Below are 26,005 nucleotides of genomic sequence, written 5' to 3'. Positions count from 1 at the left end.
AAATTTGCAGTTGCAATATGTCCACTAGAGGGGAGATGAGAGTAATGTAAATAATGTAAATCCTGCATGTTGTGCCAGCAATACGGACTTCAGTATACTCACTTTAAAATAACAGTGGACGATTTTCGCGAAAACTGACGGACAAAGAAACGCAAGCGAGTTGCACTTGTTCTTTAATCACTCCATAGAAGTTTAAAATTGTCTTTGCAGGATCTTTCGAGCCGTTCTCCTACATAAGAAAATTTAGCAGAACATTTCACGCCTGTCCATTATGAGGGAATATTCTGGAATCCTGATTACCATTTTTACAGTAATATTAGCCGTTTGTATTTCATAGCGCACATAAAATCTGGAACATGGTTAAGGTTAACGGCCATTACCCACAATACTGCGTGCAGGTGAATGTAGCCATGGTTAACTTGTGAATGATACTGACCAATCACCTTCCACAGCCCACATTTTGACCTGTACGATTGGTTAGAAGCAGCCTCGGTGGCTCAGCAGTTGCATGTTTTCATTGGTTCATCGAATACACTTCCGGGAAGTATATTTGCTCCATTTGCAACAACAGTGAGACTTTATTAACAAGGAGTTAATATATAAGGTACATTTTCCCTGCAAAGTAGACACGTTTCCTTCTAACTTTGCACAAGATTGCACAAATACTCATACACTAATCTATCAACGGTAACTGTGTACAGCGCTGACATTGGGTACGTTCCGCAAGACAACCTAGCTAGTCTAGCTAGTTACTAAGCTAACGTTAGCGACTTTAGGTATCTGAATAACGTTGTAGTTATATATAGCCTGCTAGTTAGCTGACTGTCTTGGCTTCATCATATTGTCCTTACGACTTGCAACAATAGTCGTCAACGAGTTGGATTGTTAATTTTGGTATGTGTAAATTGCAGATTTTCATCTGTACCAGTAGTGCATAGCTTCTTTGCAAGTTAATACACTGTCAGTTTTATAAGTGTTGGGCAGTTAACTCACCACAGCCATTGCTACTTGCATGTGATGTATTCGTAAACTGTAACCATAAAATAAACCTTCTAGACCTGCACACATTAACAGAACTTAATTTGAACCGGGAGCACCGTTGTTTTGCACAGCACACCTAGTGTCTGTAACTGCAGTACACGTTGTGTGTCGTGATATTTTAGATAGCTAGTTGGGGCTTACTGTGATAAGTGAGAATTACACATACTCGTACCACATCGCGCAGATAACTATTGTTCACTGATGGCATTTGCCATTGCTGCCTTGGTTGCAGGTGTTTAGACAGGAAGAGTGAGAGGGGGGACCTTGGTAAAAAAAAACAAAAAAAACAGCTAGTTACAGATGGTGACATCTCACTATAGCCTGTATTGGTTATGGCTCCATAATTCCATTCGTTTGATGTCATCAGCCAAACGTCTCTTAATCATTATAGCTGTGTGCCATGCAGCTGCCATGCTGCCTAAGGACAGGCACGTGCTATGTGTTTGCCAGGTTCACCTGTTCGACCCCAGATTTGGGACGAGCACTGCACACGATGCTGGCTGCACATTGACTCAGCGACTGTGTTTCAGGACACATCCTCTGGATGTTGGGGGTGCGGGCTCTGCTGGGGATCGGGTTCCTGGTGACATCTCGAGGAGGCGGGGTCAGAGGGGTGTGTCCGCTGCTAAGTGGCGCTAGCCTCCCTAGCAAGCAGTGTCCTAGATATCAGTCCTCTATCATGGCTCAACCAATCAAACACCTTGGGTGAGTACCTGCCTCGCTAATCTAAAAGACTGATGTTTCTCTGTCCACACCTTGCTGCTCTTTGTCTGTCTAGTCAGGGTAGGGTGGATGTGGATAGACATGTGACTGTTTTCAAATGCTGTGTGTGTGTGTGTGTGTGTGTGTGTGTGTGTGTGTGTGTTTTTGCAGGCAGGAGGAGGCCCAGCGCATAGATGAGGAGCTCTTCACAGAGTACTGTTTCAGTGTGGATCAGCTGATGGAGCTGGCTGGACTGAGCTGTGCCACTGCGATTGCCAAGGTCAGAGCTGCTGGCTTTAGCATGCTGCATCCCAGTACAATACGACTGATGACACAGTGTTTTTTGCAAGAGAACAGTGTATTTACCAGATTGCTCTTGTTAACAAAGTGACCACAAGTTGTGCGCTGTTTAGCACTAAATAAGACTACAGATCTTGTGACCTGCAAACTGCTACCTTACTGCATTATGTGCCAGGTACTTACCTGAGATCAGCAGGGAAAGAGGGATTCATTTATCTAATCTCGATAGCATAAAACTGCCTGAATGCCAAGCCAAAAGAAACCCATCTCCCATCTTTTGGGAATTGTATCATACTTGTAGCATAGAAGTGGCACTCTCAATGGCTAGCAGTTTGAGCCATTCCAACATACTGTAGTAGATGGAAGCTGCCTGTTGGTGGTGTATGTAGATGTCTGTATATAAAGTCATCTGTTTTATGATCACTGATTGTGCTGTATGTCTGTAACACCTGTCCCATGTGCTCCCAGGCCTACCCCCTGAACTCCTTGGTGAAAGCCACGCCCTCTGTGCTGGTGGTGTGTGGCCCAGGAAACAACGGAGGGGACGGCTTAGTCTGCGCCCGACACCTCAAGCTTTTTGTGAGTGCACACCCCCCGCTGTGCTTGCTGTGTCTTATGCTGGGGCCCCGCTTTGGGGACCCCTCACCTCAAAACCCATCACTTCACTGACCAGCTCCATGTAGCAATGGTAACAAGTCTTATTTTAGAATGAGTGTGACCTGAAGGCCACTCAGGCACAGATGGAGCAGATTAGGTCTTGGAAAGATCCATCGGATACAAAGGATGTTTGAAGGTCCTTGATTAGATCCAGTGTATATCCATACAATAATGTCTAGCAAATATACATATTTAAATCGCAAGAGGATGTAAGGGAACACAGTTATGGCATCATGTAACAGGGACATATACATTTGACTGTCTCATGGCAGGGCTATGAGCCCAGCATTGTGTACCCCAAGCGGCCCAACAAGCCCCTGTTCAAGAACCTGACGGTCCAGTGTGAGAAAACGGACATCCCTTTCCTAGCAGAGATGCCCACTGAGGTAACACTGCACCCATGTGTATGACGTGAGCATGCGTATGTGCATGCATGCGTGTGTGTGTGTTCATACAGATGCATGCATGTGTGTGTGTGTGTGTATTTGTGTGTGTGCATTTGCGTGTGTGTATCTTTGTCTGTGTGCATATGTGTTCTTCTTTGTGTGTGTGCAAGCATGCGCATGTTTGTGTGTGTACATATACAGTATGTGTATGTATACTTGCATATGTGAACCCCAGACTGATGGCTCCCTCATGTTTTCTTCCCAAGGCAGAGGTGATTGATGAGGCATATAACCTGGTAGTGGACGCCATCTTTGGTTTCAGCTTCCAGGGTGCGGTGCGGGAGCCCTTTGGCACCATCCTGGATACCCTGAGAAAGGCCACTGTTCCCATCGCCAGCGTGGACATCCCCTCAGGTGGGCCCTGATCCTGGGGTAAGGCCAAGGGTAGGCTGTAGCGAAAGGGTGGACCCTCTGGACGACGGAGAGCCACATTGGCATTGTGTGACAGTTTATCTGGTAGGTTTCACTGGCTTGAAGAATCCTCTCAAAACGAACAAAACCATGCATTCAGGTAGCCTAATGTCTCTCATAAATGCTGTTCCAAAACCTGTCCATTTTAGACACACTTTGCAAAATCCCAACTTTATGCACCTTTCATGAATTCTGAAAAAATGACAGATCATGGACTCCACCATGGTTCAGTGTTTGTGATATGTGAATCTTTAACATGGCAGGCTCATGTATTCACAGATTTTTTACAATTTGTATGAAATCAGTTCTAATATTGTTTCCCTGTTTTGCTGAAGGTTGGGATGTGGAGAAGGGGAGCTCGGACGGAATCCAGCCCGACATGCTCATCTCCCTCACTGCCCCCAAGAAGTCGGCAACTCACTTCCGTGGGCGTTACCACTTCCTGGGAGGACGCTTCGTGCCCCCTGCCCTGGAGAAGAAATACCAGCTCAACTTGCCTCAGTACCCAGGCACCGACTGCGTTTACCAGCTGCCTTAGAGCCTGAGCACCAGCTGCATGGACAACTTTGTGTGCTGACCTACCGCATATTGCACTACACTGGGAAGCGCTTTGATCTGTTCCCTTGGGTTGAGATAGTAGACAGTGCACAGCTGTTACGTTCTTTTACAGTGTATCCTGAGGTGGACTTCGGGAGATGGGTGAATGCTATCAGCAAATGCTTAATTATGAATGGTATTCACAATCTTGGATTTGCTGAATAAAGGCACCTGCAAAGAAAGTTAGTTTTGTGTCAGTTTTGCCTGCAGAGCTTGTCTGGGTTTATTGCTTTTTTTGTTCCATATCTCTATTATATTCCACTGCCATCTGTTCTATTCTTCCACTTGTGCTTGTCTCTTTGTAAATTCCTTTTTTTTTGAAACATTAATTTTCTAGCATGGTGGAACTAGAGATGTGGAATGAAAGAAACTCAAAATTTCTTTAAACCAGTGGCTTGTGTAGCTACTTATTTTGTGTTTAACAATACATTAATGTCAAGACATCTTATTCACACTGTGATGATCATGGGAATTGTCCACGGATCACCTCTGTGTTGGTCACGCAGCAGGGTAGGGTGATTTACAATGTTTGTGATAAAAGCTCAAGAAGAACTGGAATACAATAATAAAATATGTCATAGAACCAAGTACACATCTGGACTGGACACAGAGCTGCTAACCACACAGGCACTAAAGTCACATCAGGGTCTGAAATATCTAGACATTTGAAGTGGGGAAACTAAGATTTTTATACATAAATAAATCCCATGAGAATACTTGATATAAATCATGTTTCCTCTTTCAGTAGACTGACATAGTTGGACAGTAATTGGATTTTGACAACATTGTCCAACAATGTTTCTTGTATTCCAGCAGATGGCAGTATTTCTCTATTATTTACATGCCATTTTAGATCCAGACTGCATTACACACCTGCCTGGTAAAAACAACATAAATGTATAACCTAGCAAGGGTATGAAAGCCTGTGTTTTAAGTCACAGCTGATTTAAAATCTGGTAAAAAAAAAAAACAGAAAATCTGCAGAAAACAGGCTGACATGCAGTGAGGGTGTTTTGAAGCACCGTAATTGGCTGTTGCATCAATGCACTGTATATGCTATATTTATAAAGGATGTTTGTCCGTGCTTTACTGTGGGCCTTTAATTGTAACAGTTATGGTACTGACTGACAGTGATGTTGTGATTTGTCCTCTAATACATCAGTGTGGAGCTTGAGATCATCTTGGACCCAGTAGCCTGGACTGTACTATCAGTCTCAGGTGACAGCTTTCTCCCCTGTCCCTGCAAAATCCCTGTTGCCTCAGAATGCCTCAATGGCCTGCCAGGCTGTTTCATATGTCTGCACATCTTGCACACCAGTGTTTTGACTCCATGCAGGCTAGCTGGGTGGCTGGCCATACTGACGTAAACAGTTACTTCATAGCAGAGAAATTTTTAAATGTGTTTTTATTTTGTACTTTTAATCAAAGTACTGCAAAAATAACCATAGACAATGGCGTTCTAATAGTGAAGATCAAAAGGAAGCCACTAACCAATGTGAAACTGCACTGCTTTTCAAGGTAGATGACTTAAGAGTAAATAGCTATGAGTCATTAAAAATGCAAGTGTTTCAAAATACTTTGATGTTTCAAAATACTTTGTAGAGTCAGTTGAGTACTAACAGTTCATGTGCATAATGACAGTATGATTTTCATAAGCAAGATAATAGTACTTTTTAAAAATTCTAAATAAATAGCTACATATATTTTGAAGAATGTATTAAGGAAAGCAGCATTGAATCTCAAAGTTTAAATAATTATTCATCAATGAGGAAGTAAAATATACATTTAAAGATGACCAGAAATAGCTGGAGGGGTTCCTGTGATGCCAAAATTTGTGTGGCTATTTACAAGGAAACACAAGATATTCATGAAAGCTTGAAAACCTTTATTTTTTATTGATATACACCATACCTGCATGCAAATCCTGATGCATTAATAAATCCCTGGATATTCCTCAGCAGTCACAGTGCTTTAACCTGTCAGTATCATTTCTGAATTTAAATCTGAATGTCATTTCTTTCTTTTGTTTTTTATCCTTCAGTGTAAAGTACTGTGTATTAATTATAGCAAAAGTTTTTATTACTATTAAACTGAATTAAGGCGTAATCCAATGTTATGTCTGCTACTCCAAGTACATCAATTCACTAACAAATCAATAACTTTAACAGGGTCAGTTAACAATTGCACAATAACCAATAACCTTTCTGCCTAGTTTCTTTAGGTTGTCAATTTCTTCATCTCTAAATGCGCACAGTTGTTTGTGGCTCTGTGTAACACAGTTTCCAAAGTGAGAGTGAGGAATATGTACAAACCAATGTCTCTGGTCACTGTGAATAAGCATCAGATATTAGTATGAAAGATGAACACATTTTGTGACATGACAGCTTATTTCAATCATATGCAGTTGTGGATTCACAACAGGTCCAGGTTCATGCAAAAAAGATACACAGGTATAAACACAATTATCATTTTTCCAGATTTATTTATTGCATATTCCAAAAGCACAGACCAGATGTGGAATGTGGATTCAATTTTTCAACACTTTGGTTTTCCCAGTCTTTCTTGAATTCAAATAATGGATAAAAATTGGCAAAAAAAAAAAATTATGTAGATGTGGACTGACTGGGGAACTCCTTAATTAACATGTGAATGTAATCATCTGTTTTTCATATGAAACAGGGGTTTAGAGGGGCAATAATAAGCTTTTTCCAGAATGCACATAAAGGCATGATAAGAGAAAAAAATGCATTCACTTTAGTAAATATATCATAAATATGTTTAGAACCTGTTCAGGTAGTAGCAACAAGAACAATGAGCAAGAACAAACAGCAATGGAAACAACAATAATACAAGTCCAGGTTGTAATATAAATATATATGTATATAGTTATGATTATAAAAAAAACTTAAGACAAATATGCATTAATTTTGGAAATGCATTAATTTTGGAAACAACACACAACTGCTTTTGAAAGTTAGGTCAACTGCAGAGAACCTAGCAAGGAAGTGAAAACCACCTGAGTAGACCACTGCACCACTAAATCTATGACAGACAGAAGGGGTGCTCCTGATCTGTGAGGTCCTTGCCTTGATAGTTCACACCTTTTGATCATTGCAAAACAGTGTTTGTGCGTCTTGCTAAACTGGCTTCCTCCAGGCTGGCGTATTGCACCTCCTGCAAAGTATAATAATTAAATAACAATAGGTTACTGATACATGAGGAGATTGTCAAACAACCTTCAGTGTCGTCATGTAGTCTTATCATTAGTGATTAGAATTTTGATGTTGCTGTAAGTCTCACGGAAATCATTTTAGAACTTAAACCATATCAATAGGAGTACACAGTGATGTAACAATGATAGAGTTATGAAAATAAAATGCATAGTAATATTCTGAGAAATGTGTTGTTCAACCCAAGAATATTGCAAATACATTTTAAATGTATTGATGCAAAGCAGAAATATATTGCCCTACAGAAGTGGCAATAATTTACATGTTTTTCAGTATATTGATAGATATTAAAAATATATTCTCTGAAATGTATTCTCAATGTATTGTTTTTTCATATGGGAAATTAATGCGTACCGAAACGGATGAGTTGACTGCCGTTCGTGATGGTCTCCCTTGCCTCCCTGTGAATTTTGTAAATACGATGAGCTGTTCGGTTTCACAGACAGACTAGTTTTGAAGCTGAATAACCAGCTGCATCATAATTTTATGGTAAGAGATAAGCATTAATCAGATGCCTACCAGATGATTGTATTCTATGCTCCGTAGCTGTAGTTCTTCTCTCGTCCCTGAAATAAGCACAAGACATATATTAGACGTACCTCAGCCGTGTGGCCTTTTGGGGCTTGTCTACACGTTCACTTTGTTAATTCCAAACAAAAAATGAGACCAAGAACTGAATACAAACCATGTACTTGCGTTACTTTCTCTAGAAGACCCTGTGAAATGAACAGAAATATACAAATATTTACAAATACTAAGGGGAAATTCTAAAAACAACTTAGCCTACTGATTGTAAATATTCAAATTCTACACTTCGATCTATAAAACATTTTTGTTAGTCTGCAACTGGCAGGTGAATCACATTTTTTGGTGGCCTTAAACCTTTACAGAATTACTTCATGTAATTTCATCACATGTATTACTCAAATTAAAGGACTAATTGCATTAAAATTTGTTGGAATGAAGACCTACAGGTATGTGTATGAATAGCAGCTTGTCATTTCTATACTTCATCTTCCAAAAAACTGATTGAACATGGTAAGGAGTGAAGTCATAAGGACTTGGTGCATTCTTACAGGGCTGCATTTAAGGCAAATATTAATGAGCTTTGGTTATAGGATGAAATTATGCATGCACCAAAACAACTTCCTTCCCAAATCTGTATTTCTATATTGCCTGAAGGTAAGATAATAGATCAATCAATTATATAATTGCTTAAGGTGATGATAATATAATATTCTGATGAATCTGAACAAACAATGTAACTGAAAGAGTCAATGCACAGGATCTGTGAGATGAAAATGTTTGTTACCACAGTGCAAGTATACAGCAATGCAGATTGCCACGATGATGGTAACAGTTGCTCCAGCTATGGCTCCATAGAGAAGCACCGTGCACATATTTGTACCTGTTGGGTAGGTCATAGTCAGATTTTAGATTAGATTTTATGATCAGGTAGTGCATTAAGTAACATGCAGCCAGACACGCAATCTACTCCATTGTTAAATTTAAGTGCTGCATGCAAGTGAATTGTGTGATTTTTTCTCTTTTCCTACTCAGTATTGTATGTTGATTTAAGGGAAAATGTCACACCTGTTTTCATCCTGTGCTCAAAGTTAATGACGAAGTCATTGCTCATCCAAAACTAGTTCATCTAAGACTATCATTATCTGAAATCTAATACCGTGGGTGCTGAGAAACCTGTTCATGCCAATTGCCTTTTTTGCCATTTTACAAATTGGCTAGGAAACCCAGGCGCTTTATTCTAAAACTCACAAAACGTTGCAGACTTGACAGTCTAATAGCCACACCCGGTTTTTAAGGACAGCATCGAGACATCACCATCATTACCCTGTTCAAGAATGTGAATAAAATAAATCACCTCAACTGGTGCCTGTATTACCACATAGAATGGTAAAACCTCTTAAATTATTATTATGAAATTAAATGTAGTCTTAATCTTATGTAATCTTAACATTAATTCAGTCAACGAAGCCAAAATGGCCAATATGGGTCAATCCATCTGCCGGCGTGAAAAATATGTTCTGGTTGATGCCATTGCTGCGCTTTCCTGTAATAAATTGCTTGCTAATATTACATAAAATTAGATTTTATATATGTTTCTGACTCACTTATAGCTTTCTCTTTGTTTTACTATTATTTTATTACAATTGTTGTGTTTTACCTTATGCACTACATTCTACTTCTATTAACCATTTTATTTATGCATACTTATTTTCATTCAACATGCATTCTTCTCTGAGTTCTTAATTCCAGTTACTGAATTCTTTGCACTAATTTTATTTTACTTTTTTATTTTACTGTCAATCTACTGTTCAATTATTTCTTCCAAAATGAAAAAGAAGACAGCAGAATGATACCGAATAAAAAATAAGCGTGATCTGGAATGAAGGTCAGCAAAGATAAAACAAAAACGGCACCACAGAGGAACCTTTAAAGTGGTCTACAGGTAACTAACAATGCATCAGTCTGCTGCAATTTTATGATTTTTAAGTGTTGCAGCACCCCACGGGACAAAAGAAAGACAGTGTTAGTTCATATAACTTGCAGTTCTCTCCCAATTTTTTTTATTGTAATTTTACTTATACCTGGTTTCCTGTAAAACTCATGTGAGCTGTTTTATCTATACAGTTGGTAAAATGAAATGTACTGAAAGGTTTTAATGATAAAAGTTTTTTGTCAGAACACTTATGAAGTCACGAAGACCCTGTGGATATCTCTCCAGTTGTTAATTGTGGGCTGTTTATTCAACACATATGTTTTAAGATTCTGGGTGTCTGTCATGATTACGATTATTTGTTCAATCTATTGGTTATAGAACTAATTACTCTAAAACTAAACATTTTTTCGCATTTTTATAAGGGAATAATTTTTTATTAGAATTTGCTTATAAAAATATACTTCTTTATCTGTCACAACAAACACACAGCGACCCATATCAGTGACAAAAATGTTGTCAAACCCAGATCATAATTTTACAGTCAGATCACTGTAATTAATTGAAAGCAGGACTGAGACAGAGCAATTATGGCGGGGTCTCGGGACGAGGGTCAGGAAACACTTCCGAACCATATTAGTCCGAACCATAGCACTCCATTCCTCTATTGTACTATTGATCGTTCAGTACTTCGTATTGGCGGTATGATTTTACATGAGCTAAGAAATTTAACACATCTATTAGAAGAACTAACAGTGGGTACTAAATAATGTGTATAAAAGCCAGAAAGCTTACCTTGACTTTGTACGCTTTTGGAAGTATTATTACCATCAATGTCCACCATACAGGTGCACGTAATTCCTCTCTCCCACTCCTCCACAGGAACCAGGACCTGGTTCATGACGGACTCTGTGACCGCATCACTTTCACCTGTCCAAATGGACTCGGTCAGCCCGCTTTCATTTCTCCCGTCTATGCTCCATGACACACGGACTTCAGACGGAACAGCTCCAGAGATCAAGCACAAGAGAGGGACTGAGGAATGGAGGGAGTTGTCCGACGGCCAGAGGATTTCGATAGACGGGGGTTCGGTTCTTTTTTCTGCAGCAGTAAGTGGAAAAAATAAAAGTCGTATCGAATGATACGATGGCTGAGCTGCACTGAGGATATGAATAAGACTGCATGGAAGAGATCTACAAAGCAACGAAATTAAGACGTCAAAAAATCTTATGATTCATATATCCCTCGAAGACGGTTTAATCCAGTGCGGTTTAACACTTACTGTATAGTCAAATGAAGTTATATAAAATATCTCAGAATATAAATACAAAGATATAAACGCAATATAGCGACCAACAAAAAGCAGCCTATTGCACAACTAAGGAAATTTAGACATTCTAAATTTTACGCTAAAACCGGGGGTTCTTTCTGTTGACCCGTTGATATGATTTATTCTTTTAGACGTGTATTCCTTTGCCCATCTCACCTGTTACTACCACGGTTGACCCGTTGCCAGTGTAGATTATTTGTCCATGCACAGCTGAACAGTAGTAAGTACCGGAGTCCTCAAGTTTTGCTTTTTTAATAGAAAAATGACATATTTGACTTCCCGCTTTGGCACCGGTGTTGCTGTCAGTGTAGCCGTTCTTACAGACCTCCATTTTCCTGGTCCTGGGATGTATCTTCATCCAAGCTATGGTGTAGCAGTATGTAGTTAACCCCTTCAGGTCGCACTGTAAACTGATTGTTTCACCAACCTGGACCTTTGTCAGCTCTGGGAACTGGGGTACAGGTGTATGTTGAGCTGAAAACGAATAAAAAATATTTTTTGTTTACATAGACCGCTGCCGTGTTCGTTGTATAAGTTGCATAAGCAGACCATGTCTATTAAAAAAATAATAAATAATTTAAAGCCCTACTCACGTTTTGTGAAATAGCATATATGTTTTCAAAGTTGTATGACATTGGTTACTCACTGCATATTTTACAGCAGACACTCAATATTTAAAATCTTATTAAATTATTATTAAATTACATTTCCCGTAGCCAAGTAGATGTACCGATCAATGAGATCTATGTTCTGTCTGCTGTGATACCATTACACCAATGTTTCCATTTAGAAAAGGATGGAAGCGATTGTAGAAGGGTTAAAAATACATGTTCACCAACTGGGCATGGAAAATGCTGCTGCGATAATTAAACAGAAGATGATAACATTTCGCCTCTCAGTTGGAAAGACTTACCTTCCAAAGGATATATACAGCAAAGCAGCAGTAATCTGGCGCGCATACCGAGTGTGTCTCGGAATCTTACCGAGGCCATCCCTTTGGTTGTTTTGTCTGAACAATCATGTCGTAAGGACGTTTCTCTGAATATAAGCTAGTGAGCGTCTTGTCAGACCACAACATCAGCTCTGTATGGCCTCAGGAAATGGTGCGTCGCAACGGGCTGTGCAATCTGCGTCAAGACCTGAACAGGCTATTTCTGTCACAAAAAGGACACACGTTGTGGCTTGTTGTTTAAGTGGGGCTTGTATATGGAAACGTGTGGTGTAATCGAAAACTGGATGCAAAGAACTTTTAATGTAGTATTTCTTAGTGCAATGTAAAGTGTAGTTTATGTGACTGTTTGACTTTTGTACTCTCTGTCATGACTGTGGTATGCATTCTCTCTATTCATTTAGTTTCTAGTTCGAAGTGAAGAGAAAATTGTGCGGATTGACCCTGAGCTGTAGAAGTAATGCTCTATGAATTATAGAGATTTGTAATGTTGATGAATGTGACGATGCTCATAATTATATGACGCTGGGAAATGATTGTCCGTTATATGTTAATTCTGATTCTTTAATATTAACAAGCTTTGTGTAGCCATAATGCTCACATTTCCGATCTCCTGCACAGTATTCTCATTTTAGTAATCTGTGTCGGGCTGCTGTGAAGTGTGGCTGTCCTATTTTTGATGTATTTTTTTCTGTCCTCATTTAATTCGTATGCTGCTCATTTAATTTGTTCAAGTGAACAAATGCTTAAAAAGAATCCAAAATATTCCGAAAGTTTAGCCAAGGACACAGTTAACAACACGCATCTTCAGCCGTTGCCTTCAATGTAATGTGATGCAAGTTAAAGATATTCTTAAGAATCATTGTCTGGCAACACATAAAAACTATGACTACAGGTGTTATGTTATTTTTTATTGTTAGACTTGTTACATTCGTGCGTAGTATACATGTTGTTCTTGCTGTGATCTGATATCAACACTGCTTTTTGTTCTTGTTGCTCGTATGCTATGTTGTCTTTTTAGTATATATGTGCCACTTAAGCACCCTGGGTTGTATAGGGGTGGTCTCCCAAATTAAAGAAAGTCGCGTGATTTATAAACCATAAAACGCCATCAATTGCTCGCTGTGACAAATGGTTTCATTTTTCGGACACGTTAGCAGTTTACAGTTACAGTTACGTTTACAGTTCCTACTTTGTTATTTCAAAAGAAACACTTTGGAACACTTCCTAGTGGTTTTAAATTGGATTTTTTCAGTCTATTATTGTGAGTCGTTTGTTTCTTCTTCTTTCTGACTAGTCAGTACTTTCAAACAGAATATGATGTGATCACGTTTAAAACTCACATAATTGTCTGGAAATGCTTCCTTGCAATGAATGAACCACTCACTATGGGCTTCAACTTTCACTTTCGTAATTTTCCAGGTAAGAACAAGCAAGACTTAGTGGCTAAATAGAATGGACGACATTGATTTTTATTGTAGTCATCCTATGTAAATTGTCAGGCTATCGCAGTTGTTTGTGAAAAGATTTCCAGCAGGAGCCTATACCTGACTTTAACGTTTATCTTCTGAATACGGAGACCTAACTAACCGCACTGGGTGCGACCAATGGGTCTGGTGTCTTCACTGTTAAATCTGTAGGCAAAAAAGACTCTACGCCCACGCTACAACTTTTTACTTTGTGGTTACGGGGCCACAAGGCATACTTACTGGAACCTGCTGATGTGCGCATCCACACGCTGAAATATGACATTTAGCTGTCTAGCAGATGGACCGGAAATCGCCCGAGACCGTATTTTCCACGGTAAGACCTCAGAGAACAGGAAAAAACGCACCAAGTTGGGCCCCTGAGAAGTTTTTTTTGAACCAGAAATTGTTGTTTTTGGCAGAGATGCTTGAAGGAGTCTGTTACTGTTAGTAGCCTACTTATCTGGATAGAATATATTGATGGACATATGCAATTTTTAAAACGCCTCATTGAAACGCCACCACTGTCGCATTGTCGTAGCCTATATAGTTTAAGAATGAGTTCAGTTCATTTTGTGAACAAGTAGGCTATTCGTTGAAAAAAATATGAGCCTCTTTCGTTTCTGCTGATAGTGGTTATTACTATATCAGCGTCATATAATGTCTCAGTGAATGTGAGAATATAACTAAAAATTATACTGTTGAGATAAAATCACTTTTTATACAATTTTAGTTTAGGAATTGGGGTTTCTGTGCACTTGCGCCCTCCTGAGGCCGTCCTGCTACAGCAGTCAAGTCTGCTGGCTGGCTTCCTCTCAAAGTTAGAGTTTTACATGCTCCTCATTACTTTCTTTAGTGAAAGCCGTCACTAGGCGAAACTAACTTCATGATTTGAATGTGTTAGGTAGTTGAAATTTTTATTTACCCGAAGACATGTTTTTAGATTGTATCTACCTGGTTACAATGTAACTACGGTGTACACGAATATTGCTGCCTTGCAGGTACTATTGTTTAACCTGTTTTTGGTTTGTATAAATTCACCTCTGTAACTGCGTGTGCATTTACATATTAGTTATGGAGATCCAACGTATTACTCATGTAGGTTCACGTGAAATGCACTGGTGTATAGACATCTAATATATAGTCTGATCAATCCAAATAATTAAAATGTATATTACAAAAAGTAAAGTGCATTTTGCACAAAGCGATAGTTTTAAAGAACTTAAACACATATTTGCTGCATCAATCTTCAGAGAGTTTGTACAATGTCTGCATATGTCTACTCCTTTAACATAAAGACTGTAGCCAAGACAATGACAGTATAGCCTGAATGATGGAGCTACGATTGTTTTAGGACTAGATTTATCGGTTCCTCGGAGTAGATGTTTACTCTTCGAGATTTGCAGCCAACATGCACTCACGCATCTGCGTCTAATGGGAAATAGGTGTCTCTAAGGATGGATGCATCTACACGACGAAATATTCCTGCCAGCCTTGGTAGGTCAGTTCCGAACCTTTAGCAACACATTATCTTTCTTTTACCAAAGGGCTTTTTCGAGGTCGCTTCTAATCTGCAAATCTGCTTTTCTCTCTTTAGCGGTCTTACCTCCCCCTTTCCCTGCCGTGTTCGTGACCTAGCTTTAGCTACTCGGAGAAAGCGTGAGAAAGTCTTGCGAGAGAATGGCACGTCAGTCATATGAAGCAATATCTGCAATAATAAAACTGACTGTGCCACCGGTAGCCGAGTCAAGTTAAAGTTAATTCAGGCTACCTCAAATTTAAAAGATGAAGAGCTTCAGGGGATTTCCATAGCTAGTTAAAACAGAAAAGAACGCCAGACTTTAGCTACCTCATGCGTGAGAGCCAAACGTGAGTGTCTTGCAAGGAAAATGGCAAAATGACAAAAACCCCCAAGAGGAAGGCTGTGAACGTGATAATAAAAACTAACGTTTTTATTTTGAACCCGTGTATAGGCTGTTCCACGTCAATGCAAATGTGCGATGAAAGGACGTTGTAACTAGGATCAGTGCCAGCGCTAGTGGTGGAGTGATGAGAATTACAGTGGCTTGCTAGCGACCTACAACGCCCATCTGGCCGTTTAAGATAGCGGCTGTGGTGGCAAATTGGTTTAGGCTAATGACCGAGAAATTAGAAGATGTAAAAACGACCTCCGAGTATTGCTGACTGCCCTCTGCAACCGGCGAACGGGAAAGAGAGAGACACACAGAGAAACGTTGCGGGTGTATGGTCAAGGAGATGGTCCAAAACACAGGATCTAATGTCTCTTAAATCACCGTGGAATAAACCGCCCTTACGCCCAGGGACACAGCTCGGGCCAACGAACAGGTGGAGTAAATATTTCAGCAATTAACTGATTGTTGCAATACAGGCACAACTCCTGAGAATACACATTTTTGTATATGTTCTGTGACGATTAGTGAGATTCACAATCTATTCAATTAGACTGTATAATTACCATGCACTAACCTAAATGTAATAGCAATGTAAGTGTAAATTTAAACATATAGCATTTGCTATAGTTAATCATGATATGTCTGCATTTTATTGATATTGTATCTCATTTTGTGATATGCACTGTATTCTGCACTAGTTTATCTGAAGTCTTCTGTACGAGAGTGTAGATGGTCTGTTATTTAATATTTTAAATTGGAGTGGCCCGTTGTCCTCTCGTTGTTCGCCTCCAGAGAACGGTACATACTCGATTTAATGAAGTTTTAAATTTGAAGCTTTGCACATCTTCTCACACGCTTCTGTGTTGCTGAATTGCGTTTGCACGCATACCACGTTTTCTGTAGATTTCTTGAAGGATTTTTACCTTCAAACTACCGGCTAATCCGGAGCGAGTAGTCCGTATCACTTTCCTACCTGCCTAGTAGGCTGTAGGCTAATCCGTTGGCAAGAGTTCTTGAGCTATGTTGCTAAAATGGATCCACAAACTGCAGGGTTTCTTTATAGACAGGCACTTGTCCAATGGAATGAGTTAGACAGATGTTTAGCAGCATTATACAAAGGTTCCTATAGGAGGTTAAGGCCTTGAAGTTATAATTTTGAAAATACTTATGCATTAACTCTTCTGTCACCACCACTGAAAACGAACCAAGTGGATTACAGTGGGCAGAAACCAGAGATGGATAGTCTTGACCCGGGTTAGATGGATTTTCACTTTTTTTTTTTTACATCACAATTTAATGACGAATAATGGTAAAGGTCCTTATTCACAGAGAAAAAATATTCTTAAAATGTTCCTGTTTGTTAAATGATATCTATCGTTTTATGGATTTTTTTTTTTTTTTTTCAGTTTGACCAGAATAATTCAAACCAAATTGCATTGTTTTTTTGTTCCCCCTCCCCCCATAGCAGCCCTTCTACATCTTGAGAGCTGTGTAGTCTGGAGTAGACAATTCTGATCTTGATGTATCACATACAATTCATCACAATTAGACAAAAAGTGAGTATTGTCTGTATCATTTCAAATATTAACTAATTGACAATGCGAGTTAGCAATTTGAAAAATGTAATTGTATGGCCTATGTTTCCATACTCTTCTGAAGGGTCAAAATAAACCTTTGTTTAAATGGTTTCCTACTGATTTGCTGACGTGCAGAATGATTATATAACTGTACTCAAATGAACAGGAGCTTAGGGACCATACAACAGAACTTGTGATCTGGTACCTGATTTGGGAGTATTGCTAGCTTCAGGGTTCAAACGCCTTCTCCCATTTCATTTTCCCCCCATTATATTACGATAAACAGCCTACATCTGTGGTAACGTGCCAAAGTATGGTGAGGGATCATTTCTGGCTTCAGGGAGTCCTTCGGTGCAATACGTATATGGTCGAAATTCCGCTTCTTTCTTCCTGTTCTTCCCTCAAAATAAATGGCTCAATATTAGAACTGAACGATGGTTTGCTTTTAAACTAAATCTTTGCCATTCATTAATTGTTTGTTTATTCTGTGTACGAAAAAGTGCACGATTAATTTTTTGCTGCTGCTTTGATGGGGAGCCTTTTGACCCTGGGCCTGCCGACTTAGTGGTGATGAAACTTTTTGCGTTAAGATTCGAGTTTCAACCTTGCATTATGCCATTGCCTAAAACGCCGCTAGATGGAGCACGCAATTTTACCATTGTTTGTATGTTTTTATTCGTGTGCATTGCACGGGGCTATGGGGGGGATAAAACGCTACGTCGGTGTGCCTTGATTCGTGCACAGGGGGACAAATCCGAGGGAGAGAACGAGACAGGGCTGCCTTCAGATGTATGGAGACTGGTAGCTCATCGTAGTAAGTGAGCATTTTGTAATCGAGACTGGTTTGTGACGTGCCACATGTTTCTGCAAGCTTAACCTGCACAAAAGCGGGCAAAAATAAAGCCTGAAGCGGAGGACAGCATACATGCGAGGGTGCGAGACGCAATCACAGAGGAAATGGAATATTTCGAGATCTTACACATTCAGTGATGTGCTTTTTTATCGAGAGGTGAGAACCGAGACGCTGTATTGGGTAAAAAAAAATTATCGCAGCTGCCTAAAGATAAACAGTGGCGTTTAGGGGATAAAAAAGGGTGTAAAGAAACACTCCAGGGGATGTTGCTTGTTAATAATTACAGTGAACACTAATACTACACAACAGTTATTAATTAACATTGTAAAAGGAGGAAGAAAGGTGATCTGTGGTCATCGTTTTGTGTTTAAGATCACATGTAATAACAGTATTCGAAAGCGGTTTGGGTGGAGTATTTAAAAGTGATCGCAATCCAACTGTGAAACTTTGAAAAACACGTGTTGCCCCCGGCTCACGGTAACATTGGAATGTTTTGTGAGCAGAATGTGGTCAGTGTTTTCAGTGTTTCTTCGGGTGAGCAATATGTTTGTTACGCAATTATTTTACTTTTATTTTTCACTGGAATTTGCGGAGTGGGGAGTGTCGAACAGCACCATTCGTCTAGAACTGTGTGTAGCTAAATGGAGGATAGCTGTTTTAAAGGGGGTTCAAAAGAAACGTTGCTGTTCAACAGTGGAACACGGACGGCAAGAACGTTTAGAATTATTCGGTTCACGTTATTAAGCAAGCATGATGAAACCCATTCTGCTTTGAATTGTTGTACCAAGATGTCTACTTTATTCACATTTATTGCTGATTTAAGCATTTGGCCATTCCTAGACTGGATAAACACCGAATAACGTGACTCTGACAAACGTGAAGAATTCAGCCCTTTACTTTGATATATGTCCATTTCCAGGCCTGTTTGTTATACAGTAACGACACAACTCTGAGTTTAGACTATAGCTTGTCTTAGTTTGCGTTGTTTGTACTTGCTGAGAGACTTAGCTGTACCGAGTAGCTAATCACTTATCGCTTCAGCGAAAAATAAACAGAACATCAGCATACACGTATTATTCTTAGTCGAGCTGAGGAAATCTGTATCCGCCGTAATGGAAGTAGCGATGTCATGGGCCGTAATTGACGGTCTGTTTTTAATCTGAAAATTCTGGGTGTGTTTCACATTCAGGTGGAGAAAGATGTTTTTTTTTATAGGTCGAGATCAAAAGAGTTTCTAGCTCGGTACAATAGCTACGCCAGCGAGTAAGGGTACACGTCTGCTGAAACAGAACACTCGTGAGCCCTGTGGTTTTGTCTTGTAGCCTAGTGTAGCAGACATGCTGCTGCCTGATCTCCTCTCGCTGCCTCTCTCGTCACGTATGTAATTTTAAACTGGCTGTCTTTGTTGAGTTATGACGTTGACCATAATGAGAAAAGAACTCTGGCCTTTGTCACAGTGTGGCAAATGAAGCTGCGCTGATGGAGAAAGGCTAATTGCATTTACACATGCGTGTCATCTTTTCCGATTAGAGTGAGGTATTGTAGACAGATTTCTACTTGGGGTTGTGTACACACGCGCATTCTGTGCTAATAAACCTTTGGCAAGGCCAGCCAGATCTGCGGTAGTCATAGCAACCTCACAGGGGCCTAGTGCCGGGATCAAAGCCTTACCAGGAGTCAGGGAATCCTCCCCAGAGAATTTTTAATAGATATCTCATACCCCTTGTCACACCTCTGCCTGCAGCGTAGACAAAGGGAAGTAAGGGCACGCGTGTGTGCGTGTGTGTGTCGGTGTGGGTGTGTGTGTGTGCGTGTGGGGGTGGGTGGGTATGTACATGGGTGGGTGATTTGGTGGGGGTGTAGCGTGCAGAGGCATATGAGCAGGTGTTTGGGGACGGGGAGCTTTCAGGTGTCTGATTGTCCTCCTCTATGGCAGTTTATTTTTCCTTTTCAGCATTCATCCCTTCCATGAACTGAAAATTGTTTTCTTTGAACTGCAATGTCACCTTTTTGTTATTGTGCTCAGACTCTGTTTGCCTAGAAATTCTTTTGATATTACACCCCCCCACAGGAGCTTTGTGTCTGTTTGTTGTGATTTGCCACATAATCAGTACTGTTTTTGTACACGCCTGCATTTCTAAATTGGTTTGAGGGTTTTAGTAGTGAGCCTCTGCAAAGAAGTGTGTATGTCCTGCTTTTAACTGTTTAGGCTGAGGTACGTAAGCAAGCTTTGAGGTGGGGTGTGAGATGGCGAAATATTTGACAGTGAAGAGATTCTTTTGCCTTCTGTCCTCTAGGTTCACCCCCAACCCCTCCCCACTTACTTGTGAAAGGCCACTTTAAAGGTGGTTACCATCAAACATCTCTGTGACCACAAATGCATTTCAGAGGTTGACCTCTGTCTTCTCTGTCCTTAAAAGACCTGAGAATTTTTCTTATTGCACTATAGAACCAAGGCAAAGTGTTGAGTTTCTAAACTCTGTTCTAAACTCTGTTCTAAAAAGCATATATGTTCACTACATACTTGCATCTGCTGGAGTATGTACTGGCAAACACCCTGGTACTGCTAAGTATATACATGTGTGGTGCGTACAAAATTCGTTAATTTGGAAAACACATTTTGCATCATCTGTGTGCCATGACTGTTGACCTTATGTGTATATTGTGTACATTTATCACACCTTGTTATGCATTTTGAAAGTTGTCATTAACATTTCTGTTGAAGCCTTTTGAGAAAATGACTACCTGACCATTAATATTAACAGAAATTCTTTTTGCTGCTTTCTTCTTTGTCTGAATTTGAATAGAGAGGTCCCGATTCTAAGGACTTCTGAGAATTCCAAGTGTATATAAGGCATGCTTCAGTGCAGGTTGAGATTTTTTCATCTGGTGTGTGTGAAGACATCATTGAACTTTCAGTGCATAATTGCTTTTTTTCTGTTTAAGTTCTGGAACAGTGTTTAATATGGCTGCCACAAACATCTGGACATATGTGTTTTAGTTTGTATGTATTTTGGAGCATGGCCAAGGACTTTTGACTTGGTGCATGCTGGGTACATACGGGTAAACACTTTCCCTGGGGTCCATTTAAATATATGGATTTGAAGCCATTCACCCCTGACTGCAGTTGTGAGAGCCATGTGTACCTATACTAAAACACATCGCTATATCATTTGTTTTCTTCACTTTTTAATTATAAGAGGTTTTGGATGCAACTTGGCAAATTTACTGCATTTACATACATTTATATTTATATACAAACTTTACTTTCCACTAAAACGTTACATGTGAAAAGATAACAAAGAGAAAAGGTTTTTCCTTTTCCAAAAACAGATCTTGCTGCCATGTAAAAGATGCATTTTTGTTAGGCTACATGTGTGAATGTTTGGCCACTTCTGTACCACTGAGCACTTGCAGGACCTTAGGTGGCCCAGGTGGCCTAGTTGGCACTCTCTGCAGATCGGTTGGGTAATAACTGTCAGATCCATTTTGATGTGATGTGATCATAGCGTGGATTCAGATTACATCAGGCTGTCAGATTATACGTGGCCTGGACTGTGTGCCAGCGCTGAAGGCCTGAAGGCGAATCATGAAGGTGATGCTAAAGCTCCAACTTATGCAACTGGGCATTAACTTCCTTTCCCAGCCACCTCAGAGCACCTCAGCTACCCAGCAGGAGCCCTCTGTTGCAGAATTGAATCTCCGTTCAATTCTCCATTGGCAGTTGTTCCCCTTGCCAGTTACTGTGCAAGGCTATCCATTGCAGGATCTTTATAATAAAAAGGAATACTGCATGTTCTCTTGGATTTTGGAATTCCTTGTTGCATTTTCAGGCCATTGTGATCTTGACAGAATGTGATTGACTGTTCAACTTTTGTTTAGGCAAAAGAATGAAAGCAGTTGAGTTGAAATATTTTTTTTTGTCTGTTATTTGCATGCATTTTGCAATCTATTATTAATGTGCCAAGCTAGTATAAAGGAAAAATTTGCACATAGCACTAGATAAGTCAATGCATTTTATGTCATATCCTTTTGAGAAAGATGTCTGAAAAACAGATGAGAGTGCAGTTTAAGTTAATATTTCTCCTGCAATATCAATGGTTCAAAAATTCAGTTTATTATTTTACAGGGTATGCAGGAGGGCTGCTCAGGCAAGTTGGCACCACCTGGTTTGTGGAGTGACGGGGAAAATATGCTCATCCGATACCTTTTGACTTACTGCTAGCTGGGGAAAAAAAAAACGTGAGTGAGTAATGCTAATGCTATTCAGAAAGTGGCTAATGATTATAATAACGCTAAACCCGGATGAAACCAAGAATAACTACTTATTTGAAAACAGCCAGTGGTGTTTAAGGGAAGCTCTGAGGGAGGCACACCAGTGACAATTTGGAACTGGCCCAATGAGTCATAGTGGTGCTTGTAGCTGGGTCCCGAGATGAGTGTGTGGATTTTTACTGTTGCGTTCTCCCCATGGGCTCACAGCTTAATGTGTTGCTCAAGATGGTCTGATCCAGCCGGCTAAAACACGTGAAAACCAGCTCTGCTTCCATTATTTGTGATGTGTCATGATCATATTCAGCCAGCATCAGATAAACACTCCCTTTTCACAATCACGCAACAGAGCATCACATGAGGCCAGGCTTGTGGTGTGAGCTGCACCAGTGGTATTCATATATGGGGGCAGGTTAAGGTTTTGAAAATGCTGTTCTGCCAGTGCTTTCTTTTGAATTGAGCCTGTGCCACTGGTATATATGTGTGATATTTAACTGTCATCTCTCGCAACTTTGAAAGGTTTTGGGCAAAAAAAAGTCATGCTTCCTAAAGCCTTGTGTGCTGATGTGGTATCTTCTTCAGCAGGAGATGGGACCACAAGCATAATCTGACAGGTGGAGTAATCGTGGAGATGTCTGTCGCCAGGTCTCATTGCTGACAACCTGGCAAACAGGTTAAACAGAGATGGCTTCCGATAGTGCCCAATCAGTTTGCTACGGACTGCAGATAAAATTGTCTGGATGGTTTCTGTTTTCATTGAGGCCGTAAAGGAATGCCATATTGCATGTTTGTTTGTGACTGGAAAAAGTGCAGACTTCCGTAACCTGGTTCAGAGAGGGAAAGAATCTCTGCTGAAGGGGAATACAAAGTGCTTGTTGTGGGATCCATTAGCAACAAGCTGAGGCAGCTGTGTGGTGTTGTGGTCAGAATTGGATTGGCCGGAGTCACACCTCCATAACGACAGTGAAAGGAATACACAAAGCCAGTTGCTGGACTGAAAAGGTATGCTGGCAGTACGCAGGAAAATGAAGTAGGATATTTTTAAAGTGAAGATGCTCCTGTACCATTAACAGTTAAACCCATTATGTCAACTCTGGATGAGGTTGTCTGTGGGAGGTCAGAGAGACAGGACTCCATGGAATAAACATCTTCGTTTTCTCAGCTGGCCCTGGTTTTTTTGAAGGAAGTTGTCCTTTGGACCAGTCTAAAAGTTATCTCGTATCGAATTCCTATGGTGATCTGTACATAGTAAAGATGTTGTAGTTTTGATAATATTTCGCAAGTTCACATTCTGCCATTGAGTTTCATGTCATGTTTTCAGAGTTTTTGTACTTAGGAGTATAAAACATACCTAAACGTCAGTGGGACACTGAATACCTTTTTTAAAGCTTTGTTTGGACAAAGATAATAAAGATTAATAATGATAATTCAGTCATATTCAGAAGTTCTTGGAAATATCTTCATTTCCTGGACATTTCTGGTTTTAATTTTCACACAGTGCTATTTCATCAATGTATCTTGTACTTGGGATTGCTTAGGGAATCACACTGACTGAAAGCTGTAGATGTGCTTATTTGTATTTTGAATCAAGCTTTGAGACACCTGTTGTCAGGCAGTGCTTTCACACCCTCTGTATCTGTTTTCAGTCTTGCTTATCCATCTTTGTCTGTGACAGTTCGTTTTTGTTGGTTGTTATATCATCATTCTCATCATAATATGTTCTTATGTGTCCAGGAGTATTTAGCGGCAGTTGTTTTTTCACTGGTTCAGGGTTCAGAGGTAGATCTGAAATCAAACCTACCTCCAGAAACACCTCATTTTTTTACCCTTCTCATATTGAAATGCAGGCATGTGACCAGCAAATCAGTGGATGAGGGGGTATCATCTGAATCACAAAATTCTGAAATGAGAACTTTACAATGACTTCAGTGTAATTTTGGCGATTGTATGCGATGACATTAAGTAAAACCTATTATGGAGTACCTCACCAATTCTCTGTTTCTCTCTTAGTGAAGCAGCACTAGATAACTTACGGGCCAGACATTTTGCAGCTGGGTCCTGCTCAGTGGGGCCCACATGATAGTGGACACAAAGCTTTCTCTGAGTTTCACAGTATGGCACACAACCGGAAAAGTGGTACTAGGGCATCTCATGACACTTAACATGCTGTTTGTATTGTGTCACTAGCAGACCTCAGGCAGCACATGTTTGTGTCTAGCCATAAAGCACCAGGAAATCACAAGCAACTTTGTCCTGAATGTTCTTTTCAATTAATGTCCTGCATTGCTCTATCCCAGCCGCAGGTTACTTCACTGTCATCACGTCATGGTGACCATGTGAAAATGACAGAGCTGCTTGTGTTGGGTAATTTTTTGTATTGGGCAAAGTAAGTGATCAGTGTCTCTGCTGTTCGTTACAATTGAAATAAGTACGCTGTCGTTTTCCTACCTTACATGTTCACGCATGAGTTGAATTTATCAGACATAGACATATATTGTGCTTCAATAAAGCAGTCAAATTGTGTTTGATATGCCATTTTTATTACAGCTGTCACAGAGAACGTCACAGATTACATTTCATTTAAACAATTTCAAAACAATAGTGGTGCGTATGTCCACAGTCATGAGTAATGAAGCACTGTATAGTTATGTACACCTTACAGTTGTTTATATAATGTATTTCCTCTTTCCTAGTGAAAACCGAAGGTAAAACTTAAGAGTATCTGTCTAGTTATGTCAAAAATGGAATGGACCTAACTTGAGAGCAAGCTAAGTTGCTCATGATTTGCATTATTTTAAAATTCACTTCTGTGTGGCATCTTAGGAGGAGGAGGTACATGTACATTTATTGTACACATGACCACCTTTAATATAATTCTATGTTCAGTAGACTTTAGTGTGTTTAAGTATTTAGATTAATGTTTTTGAAGATGAACGTTTTACATGAGTAAGCCATGCGGTCCAGTCAGTATATTGGTCATCTCATCATTAGAGTTCATATTGTAGGTAAAGGTTATTGGATGCATCTGTGTTAATCTTCCACAGTAATCCTGTTATGATTGTGGTAATGAGACTGATCATGACCAAGCTCTCCAAGAGATCTGTGGGTTGTTATCGGTCTTCCTAGAGAGAGGGAACGTTCCCAGAATATAGGCTTTCGAAATTGTTCGCTTATGAGCTCTGAAGGAAGGAAGTTTTTCTCACCCTAAGGGAGCAGGTGGAGATGTTCCTTTTGTTGTATGTATTTTAAAGGTCACCATGCCATTATATACTTGAATATGAAAGTCTCTTAACCTCTTGCACATACAGGGCAGTATATTTACACATTATCACATTTGCAAAAATCGGTCAACGCAATCTTATGTTATTTGGCCTTATATTGCAAATAAAGTTTTGGATATATCCACTGATACTATTATTATATGTCTTTTGATTTCATAGCTTAGGGTCTTATGGCTGGTGGCATTTTTTTTCTACTTCCTCCATCCTCACTCTGTTGTCACTCAGGTGTTCAGTCTGTGCCATCACTGAAAGCATTACATTACTTTACATTACATTCATTTAGCAGATGCTGTTATCCAGACTTCCAGCACAAAAAAACAGAAGTGTATCCATTCAAGTTGAAAGTAATCTCCTGCTACTGGAAATGGTGGTGGAGGAAGTGATTCAGAATGCAATCTTTATTTCATAGTTCTCTAAACCAGTGTTTCTCAATCCTCCTGGAGGCTGACTGTCCTGCATGTTTTCTACCTTTCCCTGCTCTACCTACCTGACTGAACTCATCAGTGGCACTTTTGATTAGCT

The 26,005-nt window shown here is 39.9% G+C and overlaps 3 protein-coding genes across 8 annotated transcripts in view; 2 read left to right on the top strand and 1 right to left on the bottom strand.

Annotated features, from left to right (window-relative positions):
* The first annotated feature begins 548 nt into the window (after positions 1 to 548).
* Positions 549 to 4,322, top strand: naxe (NAD(P)HX epimerase). 3 transcript variants are annotated; one of them, XM_036555222.1, is made up of 7 exons: positions 549 to 604; positions 1,572 to 1,746; positions 1,915 to 2,023; positions 2,512 to 2,622; positions 2,973 to 3,086; positions 3,353 to 3,500; positions 3,893 to 4,322. In XM_036555222.1, exons 2-7 carry the CDS (start codon positions 1,586 to 1,588, stop codon positions 4,093 to 4,095), a joined length of 846 nt encoding a protein of 281 aa, XP_036411115.1. In that variant the 5' UTR covers positions 549 to 604; positions 1,572 to 1,585; the 3' UTR covers positions 4,096 to 4,322. The 3 variants fall into 3 exon arrangements, with proteins under 3 accessions (XP_036411115.1, XP_036411114.1, XP_036411116.1); XM_036555221.1 differs by having other exon boundaries at positions 555 to 713; XM_036555223.1 differs by lacking the exon at positions 549 to 604 and adding an exon at positions 853 to 894.
* A 3,415-nt stretch (positions 4,323 to 7,737) lies between these two features.
* LOC118796373 (immunoglobulin lambda-1 light chain-like) lies at positions 7,738 to 12,198 on the bottom strand. The gene is made up of 6 exons (XM_036555220.1): positions 12,086 to 12,198; positions 11,329 to 11,646; positions 10,638 to 10,943; positions 8,697 to 8,792; positions 7,904 to 8,100; positions 7,738 to 7,785 (listed from the first exon to the last, which is right to left on the bottom strand). The coding sequence occupies exons 1-5, from the start codon at positions 12,162 to 12,164 to the stop codon at positions 8,012 to 8,014; spliced, it is 888 nt and encodes a 295-aa protein (XP_036411113.1). The 5' UTR covers positions 12,165 to 12,198; the 3' UTR covers positions 7,738 to 7,785; positions 7,904 to 8,011.
* Positions 12,199 to 17,792: 5,594 nt separating this feature from the next.
* Positions 17,793 to 26,005, top strand: part of sema4ab (sema domain, immunoglobulin domain (Ig), transmembrane domain (TM) and short cytoplasmic domain, (semaphorin) 4Ab) — a 28,388-nt gene continuing 20,175 nt past the window's right edge. Inside the window, exon 1 of one of the 4 annotated variants that reach the window (XM_036555186.1) lies at positions 17,793 to 17,891. The gene's annotated coding sequence lies outside the window, so the exon portion shown is untranslated. The other 3 variants (XM_036555183.1, XM_036555184.1, XM_036555185.1) reach the window with 3 other exon arrangements.

This window comes from Megalops cyprinoides, chromosome 21, assembly GCF_013368585.1.
Source record: "Megalops cyprinoides isolate fMegCyp1 chromosome 21, fMegCyp1.pri, whole genome shotgun sequence".
Classification (NCBI taxonomy): Eukaryota; Metazoa; Chordata; class Actinopteri; order Elopiformes; family Megalopidae; genus Megalops; species Megalops cyprinoides.
The sequence above is the reverse complement of the archived record's forward strand: the minus strand, read 5'-3'. Positions and strand labels throughout refer to the sequence as shown.